At 45.1% G+C, this 26,811-nt stretch overlaps 1 protein-coding gene across 1 annotated transcript in view; it reads left to right on the forward strand.

Moving 5' to 3' along the window:
• LOC106613120 (chloride channel protein 2) overlaps positions 1 to 26,811 on the forward strand; it is a 204,303-nt gene that overhangs the window by 118,774 nt on the left and 58,718 nt on the right. The window contains exons 7-12 of the mRNA XM_045724704.2: positions 11,341 to 11,419; positions 12,568 to 12,693; positions 14,593 to 14,677; positions 15,799 to 15,900; positions 17,019 to 17,103; positions 20,062 to 20,217. Coding sequence (XP_045580660.2) covers positions 11,341 to 11,419; positions 12,568 to 12,693; positions 14,593 to 14,677; positions 15,799 to 15,900; positions 17,019 to 17,103; positions 20,062 to 20,217 — 633 coding nt within the window. The remainder of the gene's footprint in view (positions 1 to 11,340; positions 11,420 to 12,567; positions 12,694 to 14,592; positions 14,678 to 15,798; positions 15,901 to 17,018; positions 17,104 to 20,061; positions 20,218 to 26,811) is intronic.

Consider the following 26,811-nt stretch of genomic DNA (forward strand, 5'->3'; position numbering starts at 1 on the left):
GGCTCCTGAGCAGACTATACACCAAATGGTCCTGACACCCGGAATTAACTGAATTCCTGCTACTGGACCATGATAAAGGCAGGCTGCATTTGCCTGACTGAAATTTGGAATAGAAAAGGCATACATGGTTATATAACAGAAGACATTGTACAGATAGTCTAGCTGAGCTGACAGCTATGTCACCGTACACTACATAACCAAAAGTATGTGGACACCTGCTTGTCGAACATGTCATTCCAAAATCATGGGCATTAATATAGAGTTGGTCCCACCTTTGCTGCTATAACAGCCTCCACTCTTCTGGGAAGGCTTTCCCCTAGATGTTTGAACATTGCTGCGTGGACTTGTTCCATTTAGCCACGAGCATTAGTGAGGTCGGGCACTGATGTTAGGCAATTAGGCCTGGCTCGCAGTCTGCGTTCCAATTCATCCCAAAGGTGTTTCGTTGGGGTTGAGGTCAGGGCTCTGTGCATGCCAGTCAAGTTCTTCTACACAATCCCAACAAATCGTTTTTGTATGGACCTCGCTTTGTGCACGGGGGTATTGTCATGCTGAAACAGGACAGGGCCTTCCCCAAACTGTTGCCACAAAGTTGGTAGCACAAAATCGTCCTGAATCTCATTGTATGCTTTAGCGTTAAGATTTCCCTTCACTGGAACTAAGGGGCCTAGACTGAACCATGAAAAACAGCCCCAGACCATTATTTCTCCTCCACCAAACTTTACAGTTGGCGCTATGCATTTGGGCAGGTAGCATTCTCCTGACACCCAGATTCATCCATTGGACTGCCAGATGGTTAAGCGTGATTCATTACTCCAGCGAACGTGTTTCCACTGCTCCAGAGTCCAATGGTAGTGAACTTTACACCACTACAGCCGACGCTTGGCATTGCGCATGGGGATCTTAGGCTTGTGTCCAGCTGCTCGGCCATAGAAACCCATTTCATGAAGCCCCCGACGAACAGTTATTTTGCTTACGTTGCTTCCAGAGGCAGTTTGGAACTCGGTGGTAAGTGTTGCAACTGAGGACAGACGATTTTTACTTGCTACGCGCTTCAGCAGTTGACAGCCCCTTTCTGTGAACTTGTGTGGCCTACCACATCGCGGCTGAGCCGTTGTTGCTCCAAGATGTTTCCACTTCACAACAACAGCACTTAGTTGACCGGGGCAGCTTTAGCAGGGCAGAAATTTGACAAACTGACTTGTTGGAAAGGTGGCATCCTATGACGGTGCCAAGTTGAAAGCCACTGAGCTATTCAGTAAGGCCATTCTACTGCCAATGTTTGTCTATGGAGATTGCATGGCTTTGTGCTCAACTTTATACACTTGTCTGCAACGGGTGTGGCTGAAAAAGACGAATCCACTAATTGGAAGGGGTGTTCACATAATTTTGTATATATAGTGTATATGCCGCTAGGCCATGGAGAAGATGGATGACCTGATAGGAAGAATAAATAAATCCAATAGATACTGAAACAAGCTCTTAACAGATGTTTCCATTGGGGACAATGAACGCTTGATCGCCAACAGCTGATTGCCACGTGGGTGTTTTGCAAGCCCATGGCATGCTAGGTAATGCTAGTATTAACAGCCAATTCAACACGGCTTGAAGCTATAGCAAGCCTTGATTGGTAATCGCACCGCGATACAGCGCGAGCTTCCCCATTTAAGGTCCAGGGTGATTAACTGAAATCTGGGGAAAAAAGGTTACACTTAGCAGTAGTAATCATTTTAAAATGAGCTGTACTTCTTTGAAATATGTGCTAAATGATGAGACTGACCCGGGAATGTTTAGCCGGCAACAATGATAACTTGCGGTACTGGCTACTAGTAACTGGCTACTAGTACACTCCAAAGATATGCCTAACCTGATGCTTCATGAGCACTACAGTGAGAATGAAGATGACAGAACTATTTAATAGACAACAGAAAGAATGCAAATTTATCCTGAAAGTATCAGCTTTCAGGTAAGACCCAAGGGCAGACTGTGTTGAAGTAACAATGTTTATTGCAACAACAGGCAAACGACAGGCCAAGACAGGCAGAGGTCTGTAATCCAGAGAAGTGGGGCCAAGGCACAGGACGGCAGGCAGGCCCAGGGTCAGGTCAGGCAGAGGTCGGTAATCCAGAGAAGGGCCAAAGGCACAGGACGGCATGCAAGCTCAGTCAGGACAGGCAAGGGTCAAAACCAGGAGGGTGAGATAAAAAGAGACTGTGGAAAAGCAGGAGCTGAGACAAAATGCAGGTTGACTTGAACAAACAAGACGAACTGGCACAGACAGACAGAAAACACAGGTATAAATACCCAGGGGTAAGTGGGGAAGATGGGCGGGTGGAGACAAGCACAAGGTCAGGTGAAACAGATCAGGGCGTGACCGAAGGGGGGCAATCTGGGATAAACCAGACGACAAAATTGATTGTCCCAGCCAATAGATGCATCACAATAATACACAATTAACACAGAATACATAAACTGTCAAATCAGCACATATTTAATGAATATATGCTAGTGTTCATGTAAAAGCCTCAGTGTGGGTTAAAGATCTGCATAAACGTTCTGTCTGCCATCGTACTGTGATGCTCATTGCAAATAAGTGGAAGGGGTGGCTAGAGTTGCCTCTATGGCACAGTGACCTCACCGTGTGCTCTTGCCAATAGCAATAGTAGCAACCATGCCAACGATTATGTGCAGATGATAAGAGACTTAACACAACATTGTTAGCACTACATTGCTCCCACAAATGCAGTATCAGCAGCCATAATGCAACACTGTGTGCAGATAATTAAGCAAGAGTTTACAAGCATCACCACAGCATTGAGTTGTTATGTAAGACATAACACAATGCAACATAAGATCATTTAAAAACAGCATCTAATACATGATACTAGAATGAAGCGATCACTACAGTTAGCATACAGTATAATTGCACATGGTAGAATAGTTGTCACTAAAAACTACTAGACTACGAGATGGACCGACAGGGAGCCGACTACCTATTTAAAAGGCATGACACGTGATTAAACATGGCTAATACATACAGGGGCTAAACCTACTGCTGCATATAAGATGACTAATGTGACTGAAAGACAGCGTACTATAGTGTCTTGCAGCGGTCTCGTGAACTGCACCACACATAATTGAGGAAGCCACATGAGACCAAATACTATCAAATCGGCGCGATAAGCACCATCTCCTTGCTCATATCAAATGTAATTAACAATGCAGTTTTAAGAAAAAATAGATAAGTAAAAAAACAACAAATAATTGAAGAGCAGCAGTAAAATAACATTAGCGAGGCAATATACAGGGGGTACCGGTACAGAGTCAATGTGTGGGGGCACAGGTAAGTCGAGGTAATGTAGGTAGAGGTAAAGTGACTATGCATAGATGATAATAAACAGAGTAGCAGCAGTGTAAAAGAGGGGGGGGGGGGGCAATGCAAATAGTCTGGGTAGCCATTTGAATAGCTGTTCAGGAGTCTTATGGCTTGGGGTAGAAGCTGTTAAGGAGCCTTTTGGACCTAGACTTGGCACTCCGGTACCGCTTGCCGTGTGGTAGCAGAGAGAACAGTCAATGACTAGGGTGGCTGGAGTCTTTGACTATTTTTAGGGCCTTCCTCTCACACTGCCTGGTACGGTCCAATGTGTGGCTCAGTTGGTAGAGCATGGTGTTTGCAACGCCAGGGTTGTGGGTTCGTTTCCCACGGGGGACCAGTACGGAGAAAAAAAATGTATGAAATGTATGCATTCACTACTGTAAGTCGCTCTGCATAAGAGCGTCTGCTAAATGACTAAAATGTAAATGTAATGGAGGTCCTGGATGGCAAGAAGCTTGGCCCCAGTGATGTACTGGGCCGTTCGCACTACCCTCTGTAGTGCCTTGCGGTCGGAGGCCGAGCAGTTGCCATTCCAGGCAGTGATGCAACCAGTCAGGATGCTCTTGATGGTGCAGCTGTATAACTTTTTGAGGATCTGAGGACCCATGCCAAATCTTTTGTCTCCTGAGGGGCAATAGGCTTTGTAGTGACCTCTTCACAACTGTCTTGGTGTGCTTGGACCATGTTAGTTAGTTTGGTGATGTGGACACCAAAGAACTTGAAGCTCTCAACCTGCTCCACTATAGCCCTGCCAATGAGCATGCCCCCATTCTCAGTCTTCCTTTTCCTGTTGTCCATAATCATCTCCTTTTGTCTTGATCACGTTGAGGGAGAGGTTGTTATCCTGGAACCATTCGGCCAGGTCTCTGACCTCCTTATAGGCTGTCTCATCGTTGTCGGTGATCATGCCTACCACTTGTGTCATCGTCAAACTTAATGATGATGTTGGAGTCATGGCTGGCCATGCAGTCATAAGTGAACAGGGAGTACAGGAGGGGACTGAGCACGCACCCCTGAGGGGCCCCCGTGTTGAGTATCAGCATGGCGGATGTGTTGTTACCTACCCTTACCACCTGGAGGCGGCCCGTCAGGAAGTCCAGGATCCAGTTGCAGAGGGAGGTGTTTAGTCCCAGGGTCCTTAGTGATGAGCTTTGAGGGCACTATGGTGTTGAAAGCTGAGGTGTAGTGAATGAATAGCATTCTGACATATGTGTTCCTTTTGTCCAGGTGGGAACGGGCAGTGTGGATTGCAATAGAGATTGCATCATCTGTGGATCTGATGGGGCAGTATGCGAATTGGAGTGGGTCTAGGGTTTCTGGGATGATGGTGTTGATGTGAACCATGACCAGCCTTTCGAAGCACTTCATGGCTACAGACATGAGTGCTACGGGGCGGTAGTAATTTAGGCAGGTTACCTTAGTGTTCTTGGTACAGGGACTATGGTGGTCTGCTTGAAACATGTTGGTATTACAGACTCAGCCAGGGACAGGTTGAAAATGTCAGTGAAGACACTTGCCAGTTGGTCAGCGCATGCTCAGAGTACATGTCCTGGTAATCCGTCTGGACCTGCAGCCTTGTGAATGTTGACCTGTTTAAAGTTCTAACTCACATTGTTAACGGAGAGCGTCATCACGCAGTCATCAAGAAACATTGCTTCTCACTGTATATCAACACATATTAGGCTAGCGTAGGCTACTTTCTCCTATATGGGTGAGGGCAGATTCTCAGTGATGAGGTGCGTAAACCAAGAGCACAGACTCTGCCTGAAGCTGGCATGGGAACTCTCAAAGTATACAATAGTCCCAAGACTAATCTACTAGCTAGCTAGTTGTAGCCACTATTGACTGCCAACAGTAGAGCAGCAACATGGATTGATCCTCAGTCAATGACGTCCCCTCAGCAGGTAGACGTGCTACGTGAGCATATTGAGCGACGCGGGCGAAGTTCACAGCTTGCAAGCATTTGCTAACAACATTTAATATCAGAAAACAGTAGCATAACGAGTAACTGCTCGCTACAGGAGCGTTGGTACAATAAGCATAGCATCAATTCAGCAGCAGTCATTGACCTTTTCTGTACAGCACTTTGAGATATCAGCTGGTGTAAGAAGGGCTATATAAATACATTTGATTTGATAGATATTTTTTTTATTTCACCTTTATTTAACCAGGTAGGCCAGTTGAGAACAAGTTCTCATTTACAACTGCGACCTGGCCAAGATAAAGCAAAGCAGTGCGACAAAAACAACAACAGAAATACACATGGGATAGACAAACGTACAGTCAATAACATAATAGAAAAATCTGTATGCAGTGTGTGAAAATTAAGTAAGGCGGTAAGGCAATAAATAGGCCTAGTGGCAAAGTAATTACAATTTAGCAATTAACACTGGAGTGATAGTTGTTCAGATGAGGATGTGCAAGTAGAAATACTGGTGTGCAAAAGAGCAGAAAAACAAATATGGGATGAGGTAGGTAGTTGGTTGGATGGGCTATTTACAGATGGGCTGTGTCCAGCTGCATCGACCGGTAAGCTTCTCTGACAGCTGATGCTTAAAGTTAGAGAGAGAGATATAAGTCTCCAACTTCAGTGATTTTTGCAATTCGTTCCAGTCATTGGCAGCAGAGAACTGGAAGGATGGTGGCCAAAGGAGGTGTTGGCTTTGGAGATGACCAGTGAAATATACCTGCTGGAGCGCATGCTACGGGTGGGAGTTGCTATGGTGACCTGAGCTGAGATTATTGCTGCGGGGGGTGCAGAGCTGTTGGCCGGGGTTGGGGTAGCCAGGTAGAAAACATGGCCAGCCGTAGAGAAATGCTTATTGAAATTCTCGATTATTGTGGATTTATCAGTGGTGACCGTGTTTCCTAGCCTCAGTGCAGTGGGCAGCTGGGAGGAGGTGCTCTTATTCTCCATGGACTTTACAGTGTCCCAAAACTTTTGGGAATTAGTGCTGCAGGAGGCAAATTTCTGTTTGAAAATCTAGACTTTGCTTTCCTAACTGCCTGTGTATATTGGTTCCTGACTTCCTTGAGAAGTTGCATATTGCAGGGACTATTTGATGCTAGTGCAGTACGCCACAGGATGTTTTTGTGCTGGTCAAGGGCAGTCTGTAGTGAACCAAGGGCTATATCTGTTCTTAGTTCTACATTTTTTGAATGGGGCATGCTTATTTAATGGTGAGGAAAGCACTTTTGAAGAACAACCAGGCATCTTCTACTGACGGGATGAGGTCAATATCCTCCAGGATACCCGGGCCAGGTCGATTAGAAAGGCCTGCTTGCTGAAGTGTTTTAGGGAGCGTTTGACAGTGATGAGGGGTGATCGTTTGACTGCAGACCCATAACGGACGCAGGCAGAGGTGTATTTAGAGGGCAAGTTGGTCAGGATGATATCTATGAGCAGAACCGGTCAGCTTAATAGACCCTCAAATAAGGTAGGCGTGATTGTTACTAGCATCTAATTGGTGCATTCTCAGCTGAGGCGGGTGCTCAGGTTCTCTTTCTGACCTGGCTTTGCTTTCCTCTTTATCCACTATACTTGCTTCTTGTTGATATTTCACTTCCATACCCTAACTTTTTTCAGTCTTCTCACTCATAAACCCCAAAATGTGTCCACAGTATATCTTATCACTATATCTATCATATACTGTAGCCACTGATCATGCTGGCAAACCAACTCCAATGTGGGTGAGATACCATAGTAATTCACTGAACAGACTCCCCTCTCCCTTAAGATAGAACTGTAGGTTAGTTGTATGTGGGAAAGTTCCTTTGTTTCTGTGAACTCCAAAATCAGGCCGATCGACGTGATAGGTCTGTCGGTGTTTAGGAGGAGCTATGAGAAACACTGTTCTGATTCTCCAATCTGTTTTGTTCCTCCTCCTAATCGACTGCTCATGTCTGCATCGGCTCAATACTACACCAGGCCTGTTAGTGGGCTGGCATGGAGAAAAACACGTCACATATTACTAGTTTAGAGAATGTTTTTTCACTCTTGACTGTTCATCTGAGTGTATGTCCAGAACATGCGTGCGCGGACACATACACACACACACACACACACAGAAGTAATATACACATAATAAATATTTAAACCAGCATGTTATTTGCAAACTAATTAAATACATCTCATCTTTAATCTTCATAGCTATACTACAGGGAGCAATAAATAAATGTAGAGATGTATAAATTAAGAAAAGTTTTGAAAGCAAGGGAGAGAGAGATTGAGGTAAAGACAGAGAATCAGGCATTGAGGAGTAGAGAGATAGTCTTTCAACTTTCTATGCTTGTTCCGCTTGGGCCTTGGGAGACAGAGGGAGCGAGAGGGAGGGAATCTTTGACTCATCTCTCTGTACTCTGAAGATGAGAGACAACTGCTCTCTCTGTGTGTGTGTGTGTGTGTGTGTGTGTGTGTGTGTGTGTGTGTGTGTGTGTGTGTGTGTGTGTGTGTGTGTGTGTGTGTGTGTGTGTGTGTGTGTGTGTGTGTGAGAGAAGGGATGGGATGGGGGTCTGGGGGACCGGGGCAATGAAGAATCTTTGAAGCAGACCTTCAAGTCCCCTCGAGTGGAGCACTCTTTTGCTGCATAACCCTGTCTGTCTCTCTGTCCGTCTCCCCTTAATCTTCTGCTCCCTCTCGCCTCTCTCCTTCCCTCATCCTCTCTCTCTTCCCCCCTCCTCTCTGTGTTGTATCTGTACTGTATATGAATATGCCGCATTTTATGGCATACTAATGGTGTGTGTGTGTGTGTGTGTGTGTGTGTGTGTGTGTGTGTGTGTGTGTGTGTGTGTGTGTGTGTGTGTGTGTGTGTGTGTGTGTGTGTTTAGTACACATCAACACTCAACCCTCTCTGTTTCACTAACATGCTGCTTAAAGGAGCCAAGCCTCATTGGAAACAAGGTAAATCATGGCTGGAGTTGAAGGGCAGAATATCCACCATAACTTCCTCCTCTCCTGGACTCCATATCCCATCTCTCTACCACCTGTTCATATTACATCTGTAATCCATCTGTAGTCCCATGCTATACTGTGTTTGCAGAAATTGTATTTCATTTCACCGTACCCTGTGGTTGTTTGGGCAGTGTCACAGATCCAATCTCTTGGTGCCTTCTAGCAAAGTAAAGCAAGACAATTTTATCAAATCTGTTTTTTTTTTAAATGTTGTTTTATTTGCAGGAATGTTCTCTGCTATTTTGATTGCTGAGAAATGTAACCTATGAGAGTTTATAGTTGTGCATGACGATTTTATTTAGTTTTTTGCGGTTCCACACAAATTACTCCATGCATTTAATTAAAATATTACCTTCAAAGAAATGTAAAGGGTTGCTTGCTTTATTTGTCCTCATAATTGGAGATCGGAGATAGTCAAACGGAGGCTTTATTTGTTCTCATAATTGGAGATCGGAGATAGTCAAACGGAGGCAAACATTTTAACTCTGCATTTCGCAAACTCGGTCCTGGGACCCCAAGGGGTGCACGTTTTGGTTTTACCCTAGCACTACACAGCTGAACCCAAGCATGCACCCCTTGGGGTCCCCAGGACCGAGTTAGCAAATTAATGAAATGTACCCATTGATTCTTTTAGAATTTTACTTATAAGTGCCTCATGAGCTTAGTTCAACTTTCGCACCACATCAGAACCCAAAATATAAGCTTGTTTCACTCCAATGTTTGTTAACAAACAATTATAACTTCAAAACATGATATCATGGATGGTCAGTCCTTGCATCCATAGCTCTGTCCATTCATTTGAGAGTGGATACATTTCTCCAGCCCTATCCCTCAGCTTTTTATTGAAATGTGTTGGGAGACTACTTTGTTATTGTTTCAACTGCTGATTGACACTTTAACTGTTCATGCCAACCTGTTGAGGTGAAATGGTATGGTCCATGGTGAAATGCATTATGGGTCATTGGTATTTAAACTGTATTTAAACATCTGTGACGGGTAGGTTGGGCTATACTTGCTGCTATGCATGCTAATTGCTATCAGTCATTACTGAGACCTGCCCTGGGGGAGGTCAGTGGGCTGACTTATTGATTTAAATCCAGTTGATATTGCTCTTCCTCCTGTTTATTATTTTGTAAAATAATGTAGTAGCCTACTTTTGGTGCTTATTTATATCCTATTTTTGGACAATGTGCCTTCGGAAAGTATTCAGACCCTTTGACTTTTTCTACATCACATTACAGCCTTATTCTAAAATTGATTAAATTAAAAACATCCTCACCAATCTACACAGAATACCCAATAATGACAAGGCGAAAACAGTTTTTTTGACATTTTGGCAAATGTATTACAAATAAAAAACGGATGCCTTATTTACATAAGTATTCAGACCCTTTGTTGTGAGACTTGAAATTGAGCTCCACTGCATCCTGTTTCCATTGATCTTCCTTGATGTGTCTACAACTTGATTGGAGTCCATCTGTGGTAAATTAAATTGATTGGACATGATTTGGAAAGGCACACACCTGTCTATATAATGTCCCACAGTTGACAGTGCATGTCAGAGAAAAAAAACAAGCAATGAGGTCGAAGGAAATGTCCGTAGAGCTCTGAGATGACAGGATTGTGCGAGGCACAGATCTAGGGAAGGGTACCAAAACATTATTGCAGCGTTGAAGGTCCCCAAGGAACACAGTGGCCTCCTCCATACTTAAATGGAAGAAGTTTGGAACGACCAAGACCCTTCCTAGAGCTGGCCGCCCGGCCAAACTGAGCAATCGGGATAGAAGGGCCTTGGTCATTGAGGTGACAAAGAACCTGATGGTCACTCTGACAGAGCTCCAGAGTTCCTCTGTGGAGATGGGAGAACCTTCCAGAAGGACTGCCATCTCTGCAGCACTCCACCAATCAGGCCTTTATGGTAGAGTGGCCACTCCTCAGTGAAAGGTACATGACAGCCCGCTTGGGGTTTGCCAAAAGGCACCTAAAGACTCTCAAGCAATGAGAAACAGGATTCTCTGGTCTGATGAAACCAAGATTGAACTCTTTGGCATGAATGCCAAGCGTCACGTCTGGAGGAAACCTGGCACCATCCCTACGGTGAAGCATGGTGGTGGCAGCATCATCATGCTGTGGGGATGTTTTTCAGTGGCAGTGACTGGGAGACTAGTCAGGATCAAAGCAAAGACGAATGGCGCAAAGTACAGAGATCCTTGATGAAAACCTGCTCCAGAGTGCTCAGGACCTCAGACTGGGGAAAAGGTTCACCTTCCAACAGGACAACGACCCTAAGCACACAGCCAAGACAGCGCAGGAGTGGCTTTGGGACAAGTCTCTGAATGTCCTTGAGTGGCCCAGCCAGAGCCCGGACTTGAACCCGATCGAACATCTCTGGAGAGACCTGAAAATAGCTGTGCAGCGACGCTCCCCATCCAACCTGACAGAGCTTGAGAGGATCTGCAGAGAAGAATGTGAGAAACTCTCCAAATACAGATGTGCCAAGCTTGTAGCGTCATAGCCTTGAGTATTCTTGGGTGTAATCACTGCCAAAAGTGCTTCAACAAAGTACTGAGTGAAGGGTCTGAATACTAATGTAAATGTGATATATTATTTTAATATGTTAGCAAAAACTTCTAAAACCCTGTTTTTCCTTTTGTCATTATGGGGTATTGTGTGTAGATTGATGAGGGGGAAAAAACTATTTAACCAATTTTAGAAGACGCCTGTAACGTAACAAAATTTGGAAAAGGTCAAGGAGTCTGAATACTTTCTGAAGGCACTGTAAAAGCCCTCACTTTGGACAGAAAAAAGCAACATTCTTGTCTGCCTCTTCCACATTGCTAAGCCTACATCCTGACAATGGCCTAGCCTACCGTGTGTGTGTGTGTGTGTGTGTGTGTGTGTGTGTGTGTGTGTGTGTGTGTGTGTGTGTGTGTGTGTGTGTGTGTGTGTGTGTGTGTGTGTGTGTGTGTGTGTGTGTGTGTGTGTGAACACACCTCTCCCTATGTGCTTACAGAATGAGTCAAGGAACATTGAGATGTTGGCAGCTGCCTGTGCTGTGGGGGTGGGCTGCTGTTTCGCTGCCCCTATAGGAGGTGAGTGGCAACAACATCCTTTTGGGCACAAACCGGTTGAATCAATGTTGTTTCAGTGTAATTTGTCATCGTATTGTGACGTGGAATCTACATTGGATTTGAAAAAAGTCATCAACGTAAACTGTTTTGGGGGTGAAATTTCAAAAACAGGATTGTCATCATGGTAACCAAATATTAACGTAGACACTACCTTGTAAAAAACGTTTAATTTGTACCTTAAAAACAAAGTCAGATCTTCAATTTGGTTACTATAAGAAACAAATATATACGCTGCAGCACCTCCTACTGGAGGATTAATCTATCTACAGCTGCCCTTTGGTCTACCATCCAGGGTTTTCACATAGCCTAGCCCTGATTAGCTATGATATTTGTCTCTGACCATTACCAATGTGCTTTCGTGAAAATGATTGTTGACAGATCTCCAATGAAAAATTAGAGTCACTGTTGCTATCAAAGTCATTCCAAGGGGTAGGTTTAACAGAGCAAATGAAATGTCACCATGCTATATCACTCATATCATCAATGATGCTATTTAGGCCTGTATACTATTTCCAAAGTCATCAACTATTGTCTCAATTCAACCCAGGATTCAACTAAAAATAGAGTACATAGGCCTATGGTTTCAATCTCTGGATGATATCAAATGTAATTTAATGATATTGAATTGTTTGGTTATCAACGTAACCAAATATCACCATTTGAAGGCGCTCTATCTTCTACTTAGATAGTTCCATCTGTGCCACTGACTTTGAATTCCAGTTTGTCTACAAATGTAATAATTGATATATTGGATTCATGTCTCCATCTCAACAAAAAATCTGTGTTAAAGAATAGAACTAAATCAAATCAAGAATTTAAAGTGCATTTAAACTTTGATTTGATTTAGTGATAACACATAACTTTTGGCAGTCTTTTTGAGTGGTTGAATATATAGGTTGTAATCTCATTGATCAACGTCTCAACCAAATATGACCCAATTATGCACTTTTAAATGTGGTGTACCCAGTGGGATAACACTCACTGACTGATACTGGTTGGGTTGGAGATTGGTTTACTCCTTCCCCCTTCACTCCCCTGATTGGAGTATAGTTACTTTGATCATGTTACTGAGAAATTGATTCATGTGTGTGTGTGTGTGTGTTTTGTAGGTGTGCTGTTCAGTATTGAGGTAACGTCTACGTTCTTTGCGGTGAGGAATTACTGGAGAGGGTTCTTCGCTGCCACCTTCAGTGCCTTCATCTTCAGAGTCCTGGCCGTGTGGAATAGAGACGAGGGTAAGACCGGTCTACATGTATACTGATCAAAAATATAAATGGAACATGTAAAGTGTTTGTTTTATGAGCTGGAATAAAAGATCACCGTAATTTTCGATACGCACAAAAAGCTTATTTCTCTCAAATTTGGTGCACAAATTTGTTTTACATCCCTGTTAGTGAGCTTTTCTCCTTTGCCAAGATAATCCATCCACCTGACAGGTGTAGCATATCAAGAAACTGATTAAACAGCATGATCATTACAGCCACCTGGGCAGCTGATGAAACTGTGGGTTTGCACAACTGAAGGAATTTCTGCGCAAACTGTCAAACTGTGTCAGGGAAGCTCATCTGCATGCTTGTCGTCCTCACCAGGGTCTTGACCTGTCTGCAGTTCCATATCATAACCGACTTCAATGGGCAATTGCTTACCTTCGATGGCCACTTGCACGCTAGAGGAGTGTGTTCTTCATGCATGAATCCCGGTTTCAACTTTACCAGGCAGATTGCATTGTATGGACAAGCGGTTTGCTGATGTCAACGTTGTGAACAGAGTACCCCATGTTGGTGCTGGGGTTATGGTGTGGGCAGGCAGGCAGGTATAAGTTATGGACAAGGAACACAATGTGCATTCAAATTGCCATCGTTAAAATGCAAGAGATACCGTGACGAGCTCCTTAGGCCAATTGTTGTGCCATTCCTCCGCCGCCATCACCTCATGTTTCAGCATGAGAAAGCATGGCCCCATGTGGAAAGGATCTGTACACAATTCCTGGATGCTGAAAATGTCCCAGTTCTTCCATGGCCTGCATATTCACCAGACATGTCACCCATTGGGCATGTTTGGGATGCTCTGGATCAACATGTACGACAGCATGTTCCAGTTCCCGCCAATATCCAGCAACTTCGCACAGCCATTGACGAGAAGTAGGACAACATTCCACAATCAACAGCCTGATTAACTCTATGCGAAGGAGATGTCGTGCTGCTTGAGGCAAATGGTGGTCACACCAGATACTGACTGGTTTTCTGATCCACGCACCCACCTTTTTTTAAGGTATCTGTGACAAACAGATGCATATCTGTGTTCCCAGTCATGTGAAATCTATAGCTTAGGGCCTAATGAATTTATTTAAATTGACTGATTTCCTTATTTGAACTGTAACTCAGTAAAATCTTTGAAAATGTTGCATGTTGCGTGAACTTTTTTGTGTATATGGGATTTCACCTCAAAAAATCTGTGGAGGGAGCTGAAGGTTTGAGTTGCCAAACATCAGCCTCGAAACCTTAATGACTTGGAGAAGATCTGCAAAGAGGAGTGGGACAAAATCCCTCCTGAGATGTGTGCAAACCTGGTGGCCAACTACAAGAAACGTCTGACCTCTGTGATTGCCAACAAGGGTTTTGCCACCAAGTACTAAGTCATGTTTTGCAGAGGGGTCAAATACTTATTTCCCTCATTAAAATGCAAATCAATTTATAACATTTTTGACATGCGTTTTTCTGGATTTTGTTGTTGTTATTCTGTCTCTCACTGTTCAAATAAACCTACCATTAAAATTATAGACTGATCATTTCTTTGTCAGTGGGCAAACGTACAAAATCAGCAGGGGATCAAATACTTTTTTCCCTCACTGTATTAAAAATCAGATTTATTGAATTATCCATGTGATCTATATTAAAGGGCACTTCATTAAATATAACAGGCTTTTAAAATTCAATATTGGTGCACAATTTCTACTTAGATATTCAAGAGACGCAAAAGGCACTCATTTCGTGGAATGACCGATATACTCTATTGCCCCAATCAAACATTGAGGTAAGGTCTGTACTGTGTATATAGCCCCTTAAAAACATTTTGATAATGATGAATCACACTCTATTTCTCTCTCCATCCCTCCCTCCCTCCCTCCTACACAGAGACCATCACAGCTCTGTTTAAAACCCGTTTCCGTCTGGACTTCCCTTTTGACCTCCAGGAGCTCCCAGCCTTCGCTGTCATTGGGTGAGTCTAAGTTGTCCTCTGTTAGCCAGTGAGCTCTTCATTGACTCTGTTAGCCAGTGAGCTCTTCGTTGCCTCTAACGTCAGAAGGATAGCCTTCTGACGTTAGTCACCTAACATGGATAATTCAGCCAGTGAGGTGGTGCATTTAGGACGTCTTATTTTAGCTTGCTGTTACCGTAGTAGCGTAGCCTTCGGGCTTACCACATAACTGAATTAGACCAGAGCTTCTCAGGGGAGAGGGAGTGGGAGAGAGAGGGGGCTGCTGGGGAGATAAAGAGGGGAGCTCCTTTCGCTCTCTCTATCGCTCTATTTCCATCTCAGATGAAAGAACAGCCCTGTGCTTAACTCTGCGTGGGCTCTCAAAGAGAAGAAAATCCCCCCTTTTTTTCTCCTTTTTGTCTGGAGGATGTCCTCCCACTTGGGATCTGAGCAGAACATAATCGAACAAAACACTGCCTCCAGAGAACAGCAGTCTTATCACACTTTTAGAGAGAGTTTGTGTGTGTCTGTACGCCCCTCTATGTGTTTATTTCAGTATTCTCTCCCTCGTCGACGTCTTATGGGGAAAATCAGTCAGTGTTTCAGTTAACTCGGACAGAGCGAGAGCGGGGGAAGTTTGTCATCTCTGCTACATGCTAGCTAGGGCAAACCTTTGTATAGTAAACCCCTTCTAGCCACTGGATTTATGTTTCAAACTTTCACTGATACTCATGTGGTGTTCTGAGAATACACACACACACACATTCATACATATGTTTCAGAGAATGGCTTTAAAACGTGTACAAATTATTCTACCTCATCTATTCATCATTTATTCAGGAGTATTTGACATAATTAATTATGCAGGAACATGAATTTGAGCATTCATATACATGGCTGTAGCTGAGGGGGAACTTTGGAAAGTACTTTGGAAAGTACTTCTAAAAGGAGAAACACAGTATCTCTCTCCTGCTACCTCTTACACAAAGTGGGTTCTTATTTAAAAAACAAGCTTATATACATAAACCTGTAAACATTTCTCCAACTAATTTTCTGCTTTTAATCTCCCTGTCCCTCTTCTCTCCATTGCCCCCCTCCCTCTGCATCCTCTCCTCACTCAACCCCCTCCCTCTCCTCCACAGTATTGCCAGTGGTTTTGGCGGAGCATTGTTTGTCTACCTGAACAGACTGATAGTCCAGTTCATCAGGAAACAGAAGACCATCAACAAGTTCCTCATGAAGAAGTAAGTCATGATGTCATCATCATCAGACAGCAACCCCTACTGGGTCCCAGAGAGTCCCTGTATCCTACTGTCACACACACAGATAGATTATGCTGTGAAAGCAGCTCCTTTGATGCAGATCTCTACACAGCAGAGATAAATGAAGACATTTTTACATTTGAGTCATTTAGCAGACGCTCTTATCCAGAGCGACTTACAGTAGTGAATGCATACATTTCATACATTTTTTTCTCCGTACTGGTCCACCGTGGGAAACGAACCCACAACCCTGGCGTTGCAAACACCATGCTCTACCAACTGAGCCACACGGGACTACTACATTCATCTTGACAAGTGTTTATTAATGAATGGTGTCTACTCATCTCCCTACCAGACCGATGAATTAACAATCCTTAGACTTCTAAATTAATGTAATGTTCTGTATATCACTCAGCCGTGTGAAGGGTTTGTGGACAGTTTGTTTTTGAAGAATAAACAGTAATGACTAAACACCCTCTTGCCTCCTCCTCTCCCCCTCTCACTCTCCCTCTTTTCTCTTCTCACCCTCCCTCCCTCCCTCTCCCCTCTCACCCACCCTCCCTCCCTCTCACCCTCCCTCCCTCTCTCCTACTCCCCTCTCACCCTCTCTCCTACTCCCCTCTCACCCTCCCTCCCTCTCTCCTACTCCCCTCTCACCCACCCTCCCTCCCTCTCTCCTACTCCCCTCTCACCCTCCCCTCCCCTCCCTCCCTCTCTCCTACTCCCCTCTCACCCTCCCTCCCTCTCTCCTACTCCCCTCTCACCCACCCTCCCTCCCTCTCTCCTACTCCCCTCTCACCCACCCTCCCCTCCCACTCCCCTCTCACCCACCCTCCCTCCCTCTCTCCTACTCCCCTCTCACCCTCCCTCCCTCTCTCCTACTCCCCTCTCACCCTCCCTCTTTTCTCTTCTCACCCACCCTCCCTCCCTCTCTCCTACTCCCCTCTCACCCTCCCTCCCTCTCTCCTACTCCCCTCTCACCCTCCCTCTTTTCTCTTCTCACCCACCCTCCCTCCCTCTCTCCTACTCCCCTCTCACCCTCCCTCCCTCTCTCCTACTCCCCTCTCACCCACCCTCTTTTCTCTCTCCTCTTCTCTCAGGCGTCTGCTGTACCCAGCCCTGGTCACTCTGCTGGTGTCTACGCTAACCTTTCCCCCCGGCTTCGGACAGTTCATGGCAGGCAAGGTTAGTTCCACTAACCCACACCATGGCCGGTCTGGTTATAATCTCACAGGAAAATCAGAGGGAGAGGAGAGTCAGGAGAGCGAGCTCCAGTCTCTCTCCCGCCATCTCATTATTCCTTTCCTCCATCTCCATCCCTCTCCTCGTTCTCTCTCTCTGTAATGAGAGGGTGAGTCAGACTCTTGGTGTATTTCTGTCACAATAAGTTGTTGATTCTGTTCTCCACTATCAGCTTTGCTCTCTAATGTTTAGCTACACCATCACACACAACATTTACATTTTACATTTTAGTCATTTAGCAGACGCTCTTATCCAGAGCGACTTACAGTAGTGAATGCATACATTTCATACCATACATTTTTTTTCTGTGCTGGCCCCCCGTGGAAATCGAACCCACAACCCTGGCGTTGCAAACACCATGCTCTACCAACAACACACTCTTCTAGCCCCTTACTCCGCTTCACAAGCCTTTAGCCAAATCAGTTAAAATTCCATCATCACATCCATTGCCTAAAGTCAAACCATTTTTAGGACAGCTTTCCATAATGGTCTTGTACCCAAAATCACCCCCTAGCACCTACCCCATGACACTTCATGTAGATTGGGATAGCACTAATGTAATAGCTTCTCCTTGCCCTCTGAAAGGAATATTTCTTGCTGTGTTGCTTATACCTATCCGATCCTTTCCTATCTGCTTCAATGCTTTGGGGTAGGAACTATGGACCAATATGGGATATACACTGCTCAAAAAAATAAAGGGAACACTAAAATAACACATCCTAGTTCTGAATGAATAAAATAATCTTATTAAATACTTTTTTCTTTACATAGTTGAATGTGCTGACAACAAAATCACACAAAAATAATCAATGGAAATCCAATTTATCAATCCATGGAGGCCTGGATTTGGAGTCACACTCAAAATTAAAGTGGAAAACCACACTACAGGCTGATCCAACTTTGATGTAATGTCCTTAAAACAAGTCAAAATGAGGCTCAGTAGTGTGTGTGGCCTCCACGTGCCTGTATGACCTCCCTACAACGCCTGGGCATGCTCCTGATGAGGTGGCGGATGGTCTCCTGAGGGATCTCCTCCCAGACCTGGACTAAAGCATCCGCCAACTCCTGGACAGTCTGTGGTGCAACGTGGCATTGGTGGATGGAGCGAGACATGATGTCCCAGATGTGCTCAATTGGATTCAGGTCTGGGGAACGGGCGGGCCAGTCCATAGCATCAATGCCTTCCTCTTGCAGGAACTGCTGACACACTCCAGCCACATGAGGTCTAGCATTGTCTTGCATTAGGAGGAACCCAGGGCCAACCGCACCAGCATATGGTCTCACAAGGGGTCTGAGGATCTCATCTCGGTACCTAATGGCAGTCAGGCTACCTCTGGCGAGCACATGGAGGGCTGTGCGGCCCCTCAAAGAAATTCCACCACACACCATGACTGACCCACCGCCAAACCGGTCATGCTGGAGGATGTTGCAGGCAGCAGAACGTTCTCCACGGCGTCTCCAGACTCTGTCACGTCTGTCACATGTGCTCAGTGTGAACCTGCTTTCATCTGTGAAGAGCACAGGGCGCCAGTGGCGAATTTTCCAATCTTGGTGTTCTCTGGCAAATGCCAAACGTCCTGCACGGTGTTGGGCTGTAAACACAACCCCCGCAAGTATAAACACCATGGGACCACGCAGCCGTCATACCGCTCAGGGAAGGAGACGCATTCTGTTTCCTAGAGATGAATTTACTTTGCTGCGAAAAGTGCAAATCAATCCCAGAACAACAGCAAAGGACCTTGCGAAGATGTTGGAGGAAACAGGTACAATAGTATCTACATCCACAGTAAAGCAAGTCCTATATCGACATAACAAGGAAGAAGCCACTGCTCCAAAACCGCCATAAAAAAGCCAGACTACGTTTCGCAACTGCACATGGGGACAAAGATTGTACTTTTTGGAGAAATGTCCTCTGGTCTGATGAAACAAAAATAGAATTGTTTGGCCATAATGACCATCGTTATGTTTGGAGGAAAAAGGGGAAGGCTTGCAAGCCGAAGAACACCAACCCAACCGTGAAGCACGGGGGTGGCAGCATCATGTTGTGGGGGTGCTTTGCTGCAGGAGGGACTGGTGCACTTTACAAAATAGATGGCATCATGAGGGGGGAAATTATGTGGATATATTGAAGCAACATCTCAAGACATGAGTCAGGAAGTTAAAGCTTGGTCGCAAATGGGTCTTCCAAATGGACAATGACCCCAAGCATACTTCCAAAGTTGTGGCAAAATGCCTTAAGGACAACAAAGTCAAGGTATTGGAGTGGCCATCATAAAACCCTGACATCAATCCTATAGAAAATTTGTGGGCAGAATTGAAAAAGCGTGTGCAAGCAAGGAGACCTACAAACCTGACTCAGTTACACCAGCTCTGTCAGGAAGAATGGGACAAAATTCACCCAACTTATTGTGGGAAGCATGTGGAAGGCTACCCAAAACGTTTGACCCAAGTTCAACAATTTAAAGGCAATGCTACCGAATTCTAATTGAGTGTATGTAAACTTCTGACCCATTGGGAATGTGATGAAAGAATTAAAAGCTGAAATAAATCATTCTGACATTTCACATTCTTAAAATAAAGTGGTGATCCTAACTGACCTAAGAGGGAATTTTTACTAGGATTAAATGTCAGGAATTGTGAAACTGAGTTTAAATGTATTTGGCTAAGGTGTATATACACTTCTGACTTCAACTGTATGTAAATGTGATACATTTGCACATTTTTCTAAAAACCTATTTTAAAAAAATTATCATTTTGGGGTTTTGTGTGTAGGTTGAGGGTGAGAAAACAATTTGATTCATTTTAGAATAGGGCTGTAACATTACAAAATGTTGAAAAAGTGAAGGGGTCTGAATACTTTCCGAATGCACTGTAATGTTACTTCCTGTTTCCCACATGCAGCTGACCCAGAAGGAGTCCCTGGTGACGTTGCTGGATAACCGGACATGGGCCAAGCAGGGTATAGCTGAGGGGTTTGACTACATCGGCAACTCCCAGGCCTGGAATCACCCCCAGGTCAACGTCTTCGTCACCCTCGTCCTCTTCATCGTCATGAAGGTAGGCACACCATCATCATCCACTTTGTTCTCATCTCTCCTCTTCTTTATAATCACCAGTTCTTTTTTAATTCCCTGTTACTTTACTCCCTCCTCACTACATGTGGCGTGTCTCAATAGTCTGAAGTAACGTCCTTCCCACTGACATGACAGGTGAAGGTAATATGACAGGATCCTCTCCAGTCATTTTAATGGAAGGAGTGGAGGCTGTTGTGGAGTATTGAGTCCCAGCCCAGTGTTGTATGAGGGCTAGGCTTGTGGCGTATTGAAACCCAGCCCAGTGTATTGAGGGCAGGTGAAGCAGCATGTTATTACCTTGTTGGGATTTGATTAGGTTTTTATGTAACCTTAGTTTATCCAGGTTCTTCCATCTAGCATCTCAAATGAAATGTCCCCTTTTTAAAAGAGAACCACAGAACTGCTGTTGTAAATCTTGTTTGCTCGCTGCGTCGTGTGTATGTGAGAGAGAGAGGAAATAGGCTGTGTGTCGAGTAAACCAAGTGTGTAATGCAGTTAGTCCCTGGATAGCGAGGAACCACAGAGGGATGGAGAGAGAAAAAAGTGTGTGGGTGTGGAGAGGGACTGCGGGGAGTGCTAGAGCAGTAAAGTTATATAAGCGTTAGATATTGAGTGTGATGATCTTGCTGTAATAGAAGAGAAATACACTCTCTTTCTCGCCATTGCTTTCTTGCTCATCCTAGCTCTCTTTTTTTTGCCTTTTGTCCCTCTCCCAAAATCAGAAAAGAAAACGTAATTTTACTTTGTGGAACAGTGAGACCAATCTACTCTACTTTATATTAATCTACTCCACTTGAACCAATTCTCTTTCTCTCTTTCTGTCTCTCCACTTCACCCCTGTCCCTCCTCCTGTCTCTCATTGATGGTATGTGTCCATCTTGTCCTTGTCCTCTCCGTCCTCTTCTTTCTCATCCTGAAATCAGACACCTTTACTGTCCCCCCTCTGACGGTGCCCCCCCCCCCCGTTCCTTCAACGTCACTCCCAAGGGTGTAACTTGGTCATCCTAACTTTCTCTGTGTGTGTGGCCCGCTACTGTATATGGGACAGTATTTCTGCTCCATTTTTTGACGTTGTCACTAACTTTGTGTGTGTGCCCACTGTCCTCAATAGACGGGGTATTTTTGGCCTTACATGGATACGTAGTCAACTTCACATAGTTGCTGTCTTACAGAACTTAGACGCACACACACTAACTCGGTCACACACAAAGCGTCTGCTGGGATGTCTAATTTCATTGTGTAATTTAAAGAGCTCAGAATGGTAGTTTCTCCCACGCTATGCAAATGGCCCAAGCTTGTATTAGACAGACAGACGTTCAATGGATAGATTTTCTCCTCTATATGATATTACTCATAGGCTGCCTTCTCTATAGCAGACTGACCGTTTTTAGCTAGCACACTGCATTAAGATAGCTTTTTGACCCCTATAGTCCTTGTCCAGCCCTCTGTTGGAGGGTGGTGGCAGCCCAGTAATTGGAGTGGGAATAGGAGTAGGGTCCTTGGAGGCCCCTAGGGGGCCAGGCGATAGACTGTCCTCTGGTTCTAACACACACACACCCTTCTGATGACTGACACATTAAATAGATTATTAATGTCCCTGCTACTGCGTCAGAACTTTTCCCCTTGACCCCGCTTTCCTCCCCATCGCTCTCCCTCCTCTTTCGCCTTCTCTCTTTCTGTCAGTCATTTCCCCCTCTTTTTTTATTCTGCTATGTCTGTTTCCCTCTGATTCCCCTATTTCTTTTTTCCGTCCATCTCCTCTACTCCCTCGGCTCTCTTCCTCTTTCCCTTCCTTTTCTCTTCAGTCCTGTTTTTCCCTCCTTTATCTCCCGCTCTCACATCTAGCACTCCCACCCCTCTCTGTGGGATAAAATGAACTGTCAATGACGATTCAGCTGACGTCTTGTTCACATACGGTATGGGAATGCTGGAGCAGGTGTGAGCCCTCAGGAAGAAGTGTGTGTGTTCTCCAGCTCTGCCTGGCTCCCTATAAACCTTATAAACCGCTCCATTACCATAGAAACCTCCATCTCGCTTTTACAGGAGATGGAACTTTACCTGTGGCCCTGTGTGGCTTTTACTTTTACTGTGTGTCTGTGATTTTGCCTGAGAAAGAGAGCAAGACAAATGACAGAGGAGAACAGCGTTAGAGACATGGAGGAAGCAAGAGTCAAAAGAAACTAGGAAAAGTGATGTATGAAGGAGGAATAGGAGAGGACTATAGCTGCTATGCGGTAGAATGTTACAGGAAGGATGTTACAGGAAGGATATTGATAGGGTGGATATTACAGTAGGATGTTGATGGCGTAGATGTTTCTGTTGTTTTGCAGTGATTGTATCAGCTATTTTATGACCACCTTCTGCTGTAATTCTGTAAAGGTTATTGGTTCTGACACAGAAGGTCAGTATTCGGGGATTCTGTGACTTGGGATAACGTTGTGTGTTTGCGTGTGTGTGATTGTGCGTGTTTGGTAGTTGTAGTCCCCTCTTGCAGCATCCCAAGGTTCCCCTGGTCTGAAAGTCATATCTGAGGTATAGTAGGTGATATTCTACAGTGCTCGGAAGCCATGATGATACAGTAATAATGAAGCCGTATGTCTGCTCATACCTGCATGAGTCAGCAAGAGCATCGCTTAGGCAACTTCGTGACAGGAAGGAAAGAACCCAGGGTGACTGTCACTGGGCAGGAAGTCAACGTCACCACTGCCAGTCACCATGGGAATAGCTGCCCTGCCTGCTGTCCTAGCGACTGCCGCTGAAGGGGAAGTGATGTCATTACACGCTGCCAACATTATTTGCGTCTCACGTGTGTGTGTGTGTGTGTGTGTGTGTGTGTGTGTGTGTGTGTGTGTGTGTGCCCGCGTGTGTTCCTGTAAGACAGAGGGGACTAATTACTAGAGAAGTTGAGCTTACCACGTCCAAATAATAATTTTATATCAAACACGGCAGTCGACAGAAACCAAGCCAGGTCTCCTCTCTTCTCATTAGAGACCAGAGAGAGGAACGGGGGATAGAGAGGAACGGGGGGCTAGAGAGGAACGGGGGGCTAGAGAGGAACGGGGGGATAGAGAGGAACGGGGGGCTAGAGAGGAACGGGGGGCTAGAGAGGAACGGGGGGCTAGAGAGGAACGGGGGGCTAGAGAGGAATGGGGGAACGGGGGGATAGAGAGGAACGGGGGGCTAGAGAGGAACGGGGGGCTAGAGAGGTAACGGGGGGATAGAGAGGAACGGGGGGCTAGAGAGGAACGGGGGGCTAGAGAGGAATGGGGGGCTAGGAGGAGGGTGGGAGGGAGGTGAAAAAGGATGGTGTTGGAAGAGAGTTGTGTTACTGTTAGGTAAGATTATTCATTTCTAGGGAACCCTGTAACCTTAAACTGAATAAGTAGATTGACTTACAGGTAGGTCTTCTGTGGACTGTCTGCTCTGTGATGCTGTGTGTGTGTCTTATAGAAGTAACACAAATGCACTACACACAAATACACACTCACAGACTCTTTATTTTGTTTATTTTTTTTGCTCTACCATTCTCTACACACACACACACACACACACACACACACACACACACACACACACACTCCGTTCATACCTCTGTAATAACCTTAAGCCAATGTTATGAATTTCCAGATTTCTTAAACCTCTCTCCCTTGTTGAGGTTTGCCTAGCCAGACCATGTGTTTTCGTGGAGCACCTTTTGGAGAAGTTACATTGGCGTTCTTGCCAACTGTTGATCAGAACATTTTCCATCATGGTGCATGGTAATTCAAATCAAATTGTATTTGTCACATGGGTCGAATACAACAGGTGTTAACAATCACTCAATGGTGCAGAGCTAAGTGCCCCACGAACAAAGTTGCGTCTCAGCTTTTAATGAAAAGTACAACCTCCTTATCTATTGCACCGTTAGCAGATGTGTGGAAACAATGGGTGGGTACATGGTGCATAGAGACAATTGTCACTAGTTTCATAACTATCTGCTGACACCGGGTATAGTCTGAATGATTAGATCATCATACTGCTAATCATGCTATTCTCTGTTCTCCTCAGCATGTTTCCATTGGGATCCTGTAGATACTTAGTAACAGGATGTCACATACTGTTGTTTCACCCAGTCTTATGACCAGGACAGACAAGGAAGGTCTGTATCAGCAGAGAAACACAGAGTAGTTTGTAGTTTTTTTGGGCCTTCCTCTGACACCGCCTAGTATATAGCTCCTGGATGGCAGGAAGCTTGACTGCAGGGATGTACTGGGCTGTATGCACTACCCTCTATAGTGCCTTATGGTTGGATGCCGAGCAGTTGCCATACAATGCGGTAATGCTACTGGTCAGGATGCTCTCTGGTGCAGCTGTGGAACTTTTTGAGGATCTTTGGATCCATGCCAAATATTTTCAGTCTCTTAAGGGGGAATAGGCGTTGTCTTGCCCTCTTCACGACTGTCTTGGTGTGTTTGGAACATGGTAGTTTGATGTTGATGTGGACACCAAGGACCTTAACTCTCAACCCGCTCCACTACAGCACCGTCGATGTGAATGGGGGTGTGTTTGGCCCTCCTTTTCCTGTAGTCCACAATCAGCTCCTTTGTCTTGCTCACGTTGAGGGTTAGGTTGTTGTCCTGGCACAACACTGCCAGATCTCTGACCTCCCTATAGGCTGTCCCATCGTTGTTGGTGATCAGGCCTACCACAGTTGTGTCGTCATCAAACTTAATGATGGTGTTGGAGTCGTGCTTGGCCACGCAGTCATGGGTGAACAGGGAGTACAGGAGGGGACTAAATGCGCACCACTGAGGGGTCCACGTGTTTAAGATCAGCGTTGCGGATGTGTTGTTGCCTAAAATTACCACCTGGGGACGGCCCGTCAGGAAGTCCAGAATCCAGGTGGGAAAGGGCAGTGTGGGGTACAATAGAGATTGCGTTTTATGAATCTGTTAGGGCAGTATGCGAATTGGAGTGGGTCTAGGTTTTCCGGGATGATGGTGTTATTGTGAGCCATGACCAGCCTTTCAAAGCACTTCATGGCTTCTGACGTGAGTGCTATGGGGCGATAGTCATTTAGGCAGGTTACCTTTGCTTTCTTGGGCACAGGGACTATGGTGGTATGCTTGAAACATGTAGGTATTATAGTCGGTCAGGGAGACTTTGAAAATGTCAGTGAAGACACTTGCCAGTTGGTCTGCACTTGCTCTGAGAACACTTCCTGCTAATCCTTCTGGCTCCGCAGCTTTGTGAATGTTGACTTGTTTAAAGGTCTTGCTCGCATCGGCTACGGAGAGCCTGATCACACAGTCGTCTGGAACAGCTGGTGCTCTCATTCATGCTTCAGTGTTGCTTGCCTCGAAGCGAGCATAAAAGGCATTTAGACCGTCTGGTAGGATTGCGTCACTGGGCAGCTCATGGCTGGGTATCCCTTGGTAGTACGTAATATTTTGCAAAACCTGCCACATCCGTCGAGCGTCAGAGCCGGTGTAGTAGGATTCAATCTTAGTCCTGTATTGAATCTTTGCCTGTTTGATGGTTCATCTGAGGTCATAGTGGGATTTCTTATAATCATCTAGATTAGCTCGGTGCGGATGTTACCTGTAATCCATGGCTTCTGGTTGGGATATGTATGTACGGTCACTGTGGGGACAACGTCATCAACGCACTTATTGATGAAGCCCTTGACTGAGTTGGTAACCTCCTCAATGCCATTGGATGAATCATGGAACATTTTCCAGTCTGGGCTAGCACAACAGTCCTGTAGCGTAGCATCCGTGTCATATTACCATTTCCGTATTGAGCGAGTCACTGCTACTTCCAGCTTTAGTTTTTGCTTGTAAGCAGGAATCAGGAGGATGGAATTAGGGTCAGATTTGCCAAATGGAGAGCAAGGGAGAGCTGTGTATGCATCTGTGAGTGTAGTAAAGGTGGTCTAGAGTATTTTTTTCCTCTGGTTGAACATGTGTCATGCTGGTAGAAATGAGGTGAAACAGATTTAAGTTTGCCTGCATTAAAGTCCCCAGCCATTAGGAGCGCCGCTTCTGGATGAGCATTTTCTTGTTTGCTTACGGCCTTATACAGCTCGTTGAGTGCCGTCTTGGTGCCAGCATCGGTTTGTGGTGGTAAATAGACGGCTACGAAAAATATAGATGAAAACTCTCTTGGTAGATAGTGTGGTCTACAGCTTATCATAAGGTACTCTACCTCAGGCGAGCAATACCTCAAGACTTCCTTAATATTAGACATCGCTCACCAGCTGTTATTGATAGACACACACCACCACCCCTCGTCTTACTGGACGTGGCTGTCCTGCAACTGCAGAGAAAACCTGGCCAACTATATATTATCTGTGTCCTCGTTCAGCCACGAGTCAGTGAAACATAAGATATTAAAGTTTTTAATGTCCCGTTTGTCGGATAGTCTGGAATGGATCTCATCCAGTCTTTTTTCTGTTCTGATATCCAGAAGCTTTTTTCGGTCATATTAGATGGTAGCATCCACATTATGTACAAAGTAAGTTACAAACAATGCGAAAAAACACACAAAATAGCACAATTGGTTTGGAGCCTGTAAAACGGCAGCCATCAACTCTGGC

Source organism: Salmo salar, chromosome 09 (genome assembly GCF_965601325.2).
Source record: "Salmo salar chromosome 09, fSalSal1, whole genome shotgun sequence".
Taxonomy (NCBI): domain Eukaryota; kingdom Metazoa; phylum Chordata; class Actinopteri; order Salmoniformes; family Salmonidae; genus Salmo; species Salmo salar.